This window comes from Monopterus albus, unplaced genomic scaffold (assembly GCF_001952655.1).
Source record: "Monopterus albus unplaced genomic scaffold, M_albus_1.0 scaffold79.1, whole genome shotgun sequence".
Classification (NCBI taxonomy): Eukaryota; Metazoa; Chordata; class Actinopteri; order Synbranchiformes; family Synbranchidae; genus Monopterus; species Monopterus albus.
In genome coordinates, this window is record NW_018127959.1 from 702077 (window position 1) to 710337 (window position 8261).

Sequence of the window (8261 nt, forward strand, 5' to 3'; positions counted from 1 at the left end):
TACCCATCAGCTGCCTCAGGAGTCCCACGAGCCAACCAGGCTCGAAAGGTCTCCTTCTTCAGCTTGACAGCATCCCTTACTTCCGGTGTCCACCACCAGGTCTGCCACTTAATAGGTTCGCTCAGTGGTGATCAGGTATTTTTTTGGCAACATGTCAGACTTGCTAGCTCATTTGAAACGGCACCACGTGAATAATTTTATGACTTGTATCTTTTATGTTATTGTACCAAAAATGAACCAAACCGTAACTTCAAAACTGAGGTACGTACCAAACCGTGACTTTTGTGTATGATTACACCCCTATTATATAAAATGTGTGCTGTAATCAACAAGCAATAACAGGTTTTGTCTATCAAGCCTGACAGTTTGCTGATAACGTAAAGGGTCACATGCCAATTTAAGCTGCACCGTGCATGTACTTCCACAATGAAACTCACCAATGTCAAATACCCAAAGCACACATCTGCACTTGGTGTATGGAGAATCCAACATACCTCCAAACACATACAGAAAGCCCTGGAAAGTTCAAACAAGTGTTATATTAGCAGAGATAGAAGTGACATAAGATAATTCAAGTGTTTTTATACCATTTAAAATTATAATGGAAAAAAACTGTATTAAAACATACATAAGTAGGTGTTGATGGGTTTGTACCTTATGAGCCACCATAGAATGTCCTTCTAGCTCTTCTGGTGCAGCTTCACTGGTGCAGCTCAAATCTGTCCACTCGTTACATACTAAGTGGGCACAAATATTTGTTTGACTGCCTGAGAATCAAACCACATAAAGCTGCTGTATGCAATACAACTAATCCTTTTCTGTTTTCTGGGTCTTATTTAGGTGCATCCTATCACAAAGGGCAGTATCCTCTCCGTATAATGTGCATAATGTAAAATTCTGCAACAACAAAAACAACTAAAACAACACGTAAATAAAAAGAGCACTAGATGGTATCTAGCCCTTACCTACACTGTACCTCCAGAAGTCCCTCAGACATTTGCTGTCTCTGCCTCCCAGGATATAGACATATCCATCATTGCTGCAACAGGCGTGCTTGTAGCGGTCACAAGGGGACTGACTAGAGCTGCCCGGGGGGAGCTGAGTCCACAGAGCAGGACTACTCTGACTCATAGCTGGCATCCTCTGCTCTCACTGGACCATTTTCTAAAAGAAGGAAATGAAAATGTTAAGAAATGGATGAGATACAGTATAACATGTACCCAAACGGCAAATGAGAAGCTAGAGCAAGGAGACCCTCCCTCCTGTTTGGGAGTACTTTGGCTTCCCAGTGAAATACAATAACGGACAAAAACAAGTGGATAAGATGTCTTATTTGTTTATTGGGCTCCAGTCTGCCACTCAATAGGTTCGCTCAGTGGTGACAGAAAATAGGTTTCATGTTCATGAGTTAAGATTTGACTTGTTCAAAAGGAGTATTATTTTTGACTCAAATTCAACTCAAGAACACACTTGTTCTGTTAGGATGGCTCGAACACGGAAGTGTAAGGGATAACGTAATCAGGGTAAGGGAGTGAAAACAGAGTGAGGGGAGTGAGAAAGTAGGTGCAGCCGGGCAAACCTGACATGTTCCTCAAATCCACCATGTCTGCCAGAAAGGCTTTTGGTCTAGTCCTGCGCAATGTCCACTTTATTAGTGATCCTATTATGTTATAAAGCTAGTTAACTAGCCGGCTAACGTTAAACAATAGTTCTGGAAGTGGTGGAGCAAAACATCTTAAATGTGTTTAAGTTATTCATGTTTGTCTCACACACTGCCCTAAATGTAGCTGCTAGCTCGTACTGAGATCTGTCAGTTTGCTCTCAGCAAAAGGAAAATATAAAAATGCAAAGCTTGTTTTCCCGGACGACAAAGTTTTTTTCCACGACTTTTTCATGACTGCAAAACTGGTTTTAAAAAATGCCAGGTTTTCCAGGATGCGTGGGAGCCCTGACACGACCACATTCATGCAGAGAAGAAGGGCTCAGGGCTATGTCCTTTCTCCTTTGCTTTTTATTTTGTACACAGATAGCTGCAGGAAGGTAGATTTCTTGTTCTCTGACATTACCACCCCATTGTCTCCTCTTCTGGGCCACCAATCTGAGCATGGCTCTACTCCTCCTGAATCTATTAAAAGATGCAGTGACAATTGCCTTGACTTTCATCTGGCTAAAACAAAGGAACCTATTATAGATTTTAGGATGGGTGGTGTCACACCAACAAGCACCATACAGGGTGAGGATTTACAAACTTATAAATACTTGGGTACAGTGTTTGATTCCCAACTAAAATTTGAGGAGAACACTGACAATATTGTCAAAAAAGGTCATTTTATTAAAGTTTTATCATACTCTAATCGAAAGTCTTTTAACCTTTTCATTTGTATGTTAGTACAATGGCCTGTCTGTTAAAGACAAAAGCTGCTTATGCAATATTCTTCAACAAAAACACCTGTGCTCACTTTGAGGAGGCAAGTGGTCAAGAAAGCAGAAAGGATATTAAGTCAACCTGACAACAATTTGTAGTTATGCCTTCAGGGCAGCACTATTATGCACTGGCATGGAAAACAAATAAATATGCAACTTCCTTTATTCTCTCTGCGATCAGACTACTGAATGCTGACAGGCTCACGTGCAGGCTCCCCCACTGTAACAGGGAAGTGCCCCCTTCCCTTTAGCAGCTGCTAATCTGTGCATCTGATGTCACTGGCTTTCTGTTGTTGATGATTATTTTGATGTTATTTCTCCTATTTCTCTTAATGGGTGGTCTGCATGAATGAATTGCCCTTTGGGATTAATAAAGCTTTCTGAATCTGATGATAGCTGATAACTTGAGACAACGCTGACATATGGCCTGATGAGCCACTGTGTGTAGGCCCATGTTAGTTGTTATGGCTGTGGAGTGCTTGGCTTCTGTCCTGTTCAGATGGGACTACCTGACTCACAGAGCACCTGAGTGCTGCAACACTGTAGCAGCAGGGGAAAACCCACTGCCAAAGATAGAGTGTCAAGGAGACCCCCCATCACAAAGTGTTCATTTGGACTACAGCTATGATTATTATCTTTCAGTTTTTGATCACTTGTAGAACAATTTGAAAACACCTGAGCATCAATGCTTAGACTTAATTTGCAGCTGTGTTCCAGTACCAGCTGTTTTTCATTGTACTGTAGCTTATCTCTGTCTAATGGCCATGTCTGTCGATATTACCACAAAAATGTAGCTGACAATAGCAGACAATAACAACCTCATTATGGGGTTTTGTCTCATTAGATGTGGAGCTAAGGCTGCATCTTAGCAAAAGGGAATATGAAAAATTAAAGACTTTGGAGCCGTGATTTGATCCATGACACTGACAAGGCATGAGGGTGTGTACCAACACATAATATGCTCTAAAGGCAAATTTTCAGGGTCTGCAACTTTTCACTTTATGATTTTAAAGATTTGATGTATAAAAAATCTGAAAATGTCAACAATTCAATAGACAGGCTAATCAGTTTCCTGTACTGTTAAGACAACAACAAGCAGCAAATCCTCACATTTGAGAAGCTGGAACCATCAAGTTTTGACCTTTTTGCTTAATACATGATTGAAAACCCAAACACTTTCCATTTAAATTTTGTCAACCCACTGATTTATTAATCGGCTGCTGCTCCAAGCTACTTAACTACTCAACTTGAACTAAAACACAGTGATAAAAATGTGATCTGGGCCGTTGCTGTGTGTTTGCATCCATAAAAACAGATTTATGAAGGCTGACTCAGCTGTCAGCTGATCACTCACTTCAACCTTTTACAACATTCATGAAGTCTAACATCTCTCCTCTTTGGGTTTGGCTTTCAACACAACAATGTCTTCACGCTGCCACATTTGTGACCATGGGTTAGGGTTAGCATGTACGCTCAGCTACTTCACGGTGACACGCTAGCAATGTGCTGATAGCCAAAAATGACTGGCTGTAAGTTCTCCTCTCATCCCCTGTGGTCTCCCTACTACATCTTATCAACCTGTCACATGAACTAACGGCTGAGGTTGTGACACAGTAACTAGCACTGCATGTCAGGTACTAGGATGTAGTACCTCATGTTGTAAACTGCAGAGGGCATTTGGAAAATCTAAAGGAATTTTTGAAATTCTAAAGGAAGTGGATGAACTAGCAACAAAGTGTAACATTTTAGTGACAACTGTAGTATGATTTGATTTGATTTGATTTGATTTATTCTTTCAAACATGTAACAACAGTCAATATGTCAACACACATAATTCCACACATATCCACAAATATATTTTCAATTTGCTTATACCTAGTACATGCTTGAACGGAGTAGGAACAAGTTAGACTTATCTAGTCCTACCCCATGACATCATCTTACCATCATTGGTTTGCAAGCAGTATTACTACATGGATACATATTCTACATCCACACTCCCATCTGATTAATCATTAAGCCTGTTCTTGCCCATATCTTGATTGACACATACCTTTATATCTGTGTTTAAACTCTTTTTACATGCATTCTGTAATCCCTTACTCATCCACGGTTTCCCACTGTAATTCCTTTTGTTTTTATGCTGCTTACGAGGACAGTTCCTGTCGTATACTTTCTTAAATATATTTTAAAATTGTTCATATGCTTTGTCTAAGTCTTCCTCTCTGTAAACTGCTTCCCAGTCCTGTCCCCTTAAGTCCTCCTTAAGTCTCCTTACAGCATGTTCATTCGTCACCCTCCTATAGATAAGATTTGTTTTTGGCCTCTCTTTTCTAACATGGCAGTCATAAACCAAAAATACAGGTAGATGATCACTAATATCATTTATAAGTAATCCACTTGTCATTTTGCTGTCAATAACATTGGTAAATATATTATCTATTAGTGTTGCATGCTGGGTTGTTACTCTACTTGGTTTTGTGATTTTTGGGTATAAACTGCAGCTATATAATGTGTTAAACTCCTCCGTTCCTGTGTGCTTGTTAGGATTTAACAAATCTATATTGAAGTCACCACATATGAACATTAATTTATGACTTATTGTCAAATAGTTCTCCTCCATGATAAGAAGTGGGATTTGTTTATGTTCCATGTGTGTATTTGTAGAATATTTTGGTAAATGCCTGTGTTTCTTTATAAAACCTGACAATTATCTAAATTAAACAAACATGACTGTTCAATGATACTAATGTAGGAGGCACTGGGCACAGTGCTTCTGTCAGTGGGTGAAGAACTTACAGTATCATACTGTGTTCATTGGAATTTAGCGGTGCTAATAACAAGGGTTGATTCATTTAGATATCAGAGCTGCCTAAACAACAGTTTAATGAACAAATGGTCACGTAGCTTAGAAATAGGTCTGTTATCTATCATTTAGATTTCACACCCACCACAGCCATTTTCTCTACGAGACCCCTTTTACTGACTGTGATATTCAATAAGACTTGTTTGGCTTCAAGTCGTGTAACCAGTGTTCACAGAGTTACTGGGTGTCAACAAGACTGTGCCTGTTTCTGAATTCTGTAAATTATGAAGAGGGGTTTGAAATAACAAGGTGTGTCGTTGTTATTGGGAAACCTGGACTGATCTGGTTTATGGCAGGAAACCAAACAAATGTCATTTATTTCTATTATTACTTAAACGTCTTTATTCTTGAAGTATCCCAAAACAATAATACATTAGCTATATTCAGACTTTTACAGATAATATGAGCCATTAGCCATCATTTGAAGTTATCCTCTAGAGTCCTGAGCTTTGGTTTCATATGCATTTTTGGTCCTCATATGAGGACGCAGGGACTCTAGAGGTTATCCAGACACGGTTAACGTTTCATTTCCATCATCTTACAGTAACGTTGACTTTCTCCTATAGTTGGATAAGTTCGTACGTCATCTGTCGAACAGTCTCTTCCGCTGACATAACGCTGCTTTAACTCAATGCGACCAGCGTTCCGTTAATTTGCGGCTCAGCATTCCCATGATGCACCGCGGTCCATTACGATAAATAGCAGCGGATACAGCCTAACGCTACGTAAACTGATATATATGCACGTTTCTTGACGTTACTAACCTAAAAACCATAACATGTGTAACAGTGAAGGAAAGGAAATGAAGACAGAAACTTTTCGTGCTTTCTTTTCCAACTGTAACGTTACTGTTATTTGATTATATAAGACAAAAGACAGCTGATGTTTCATAAGCAAACTGTTATATACTCGAAATAGTGTGAAAAACACTTATAAGCCTAAAGAAATCGTTGTTACCTACCGGATCCTCCTCTCAGTCCGACTGCTCTGTCTCTGTGGCATTCACGGCCAGCTCGTAAACGTCTCACTTCACTGGGAAGTCGTGAAAATACGTGTTTGAGATGCTTTTTTCTGACTATTGACAATTATCTTTACTGAAACATGTTTTCTAAATTTTGAGAGATATTTATGTTTCAGTTCAAATAGACTACAAAATGTAACCCTCGTGACGTCAGATTGTTTAAAAACTCCAGGACTAAAACTGATGGTTTCACATTACTGGAAGGAAACAACACTTAACAAAGCTAAGCAAGGAAGTAGGTTATGTTTTTACATGGTAAGAATAAATTAAAACATATGTTTGTGTGCACATATTGTATATTTAAAATTTTTATCTTAACAACCTTTTTTTAATAATTTGAAATGTTTGACCTTTATAGTGTTGTTGTGCACAAAAGATAAAGTAGAAATAATTTTACTACATTGTTTTATATTTTGCAGATAGGCCAACTCAGAAAAGGTCTGTGTTGTGTTTGTTTCCATAAAAGCAAGAAATAGTAGCAGAAATAAATTTATTATACTTGGCAGTTATAGAACATAAACTAAAAAACATTTTTTATGTTAATGAACAGTTTGTCTATATTTATGTTAACCACATGAGTGGGTGTGTTTGTTCCACAGACGTTTCCAGGGAGAACATACATGTGATAAACCTCCCTGTAAACACTAACATGTTTCTCTGCTACCTCAGACTTCCCTGTGATTATGTATCTGTTGATTGATGCAATAAACAACAATGTAATTTATGTAAAATCCATATAATATTTAGAGTTTCATAATACTATGACACTGCCAGGTCCATATTTTCCAAAATAATGGAAATAATGGTCATTTTCCAGTGTGAATTCTCAGTGATTCCAGCAGTAAGTGAAGGCAGCTTTAGTGCTCTTTTCTGGAGGAGGAGTTAGTGTTGGAAGGAAGAGTGTTGGTGGGAGAGGATACTTGTGATACTTGGCTCCCTCTAAAACACTCTAAATTATGTCTGTAACAGGTAATCATGTTTATTATCACATGAGAGTACGTACTGGATTTTGTATGTAGCTTTGTGGCTCTGGCTGTCCTGCCACAGTTTCATTATATGATTTGGAAGCAATGTGTTTATGATCTTATACTGGGATCTTTTACCTCATCATGTTAGAAGACAAAGATCTATATATCAGTTTTTTTCATATAGAAACAAGGGTGATTGTCATATGTTCCATATTTGAGGCTGCAGCTACAGATCTGGATGAATACACTGATACTGTGATGTCATACATCAGTTTTTGTGAGGACGTGTGCTCCCACTAAGACCTGCCCATACAGTAACAACAAGCCCTGGTTCACAGCGAAGACCAAGCAGTGGGGACATGATCCTGTATAACCAGGCCAGAAACATACTGACACAGGAGATCAGAGTAGCAAAGAGGAGCTGCTCTAAAAGGCTGAAAAATCAGTGTTTGGCCAACAACCCCTCATCAGTGTGGAGGAACCTATGGACCACCCCATCTCCAGAGGATGTACCACCTGTGCCAGCTCAGGAAGTTCAAGCTGCAAATCCCTTGTATTTTAACATACTTGGCAATAATGTTTATGATTGATTCTATGACTTTTACATCAAATAAATGCACAGGAAAATAAAGGCTTGCACATATTCAAGTTTATTGAGTTTATAAAGTACCCACAATACTACAAAATTGTGAGTTTTGGATAAAGACATTATTTCAGCAAACACATTTTTAAAACATTGTGGTAAATAGGAAAACAATGATGTTTAGTTCAATAGTTTTGTTTTAGTACATCCATGAAACATACGCTTTAAACAGACTGAAAGTAAATCAGCAGAACTACAATCACACATTATGAAATATGTCTTACTTATCAACATATAGTATATATGGGAAGTGGAACACTAAATTCTTAAACATATTTGTGCAACACAATAGATGACTTTAAAAGTTAGTGTGTGAAAATGTGACATAAATATGCAAGG

The 8261-nt window shown here is 38.4% G+C and overlaps 1 protein-coding gene across 4 annotated transcripts in view; it reads right to left on the reverse strand.

Moving 5' to 3' along the window:
- The window catches only part of klhdc3l (kelch domain containing 3-like), a 15661-nt gene extending 9256 nt beyond the window's left edge, over window positions 1-6405 (reverse strand). The window contains exons 1-4 of one of the 4 annotated variants that reach the window (XM_020606496.1): window positions 6252-6405; window positions 966-1164; window positions 655-737; window positions 495-516 (exon numbers count right to left, since the gene is read on the reverse strand). In XM_020606496.1, the coding sequence (XP_020462152.1) occupies window positions 495-516; window positions 655-737; window positions 966-1140 (280 nt within the window). In that variant the 5' untranslated portion in view covers window positions 1141-1164; window positions 6252-6405. Of the gene's footprint in view, window positions 1-437; window positions 517-654; window positions 738-965; window positions 1165-5832; window positions 5896-6247 lie in introns of those variants that run through there. The other 3 variants (XM_020606493.1, XM_020606494.1, XM_020606495.1) reach the window with 3 other exon arrangements.
- Window positions 6406-8261: the final 1856 nt, after the last annotated feature.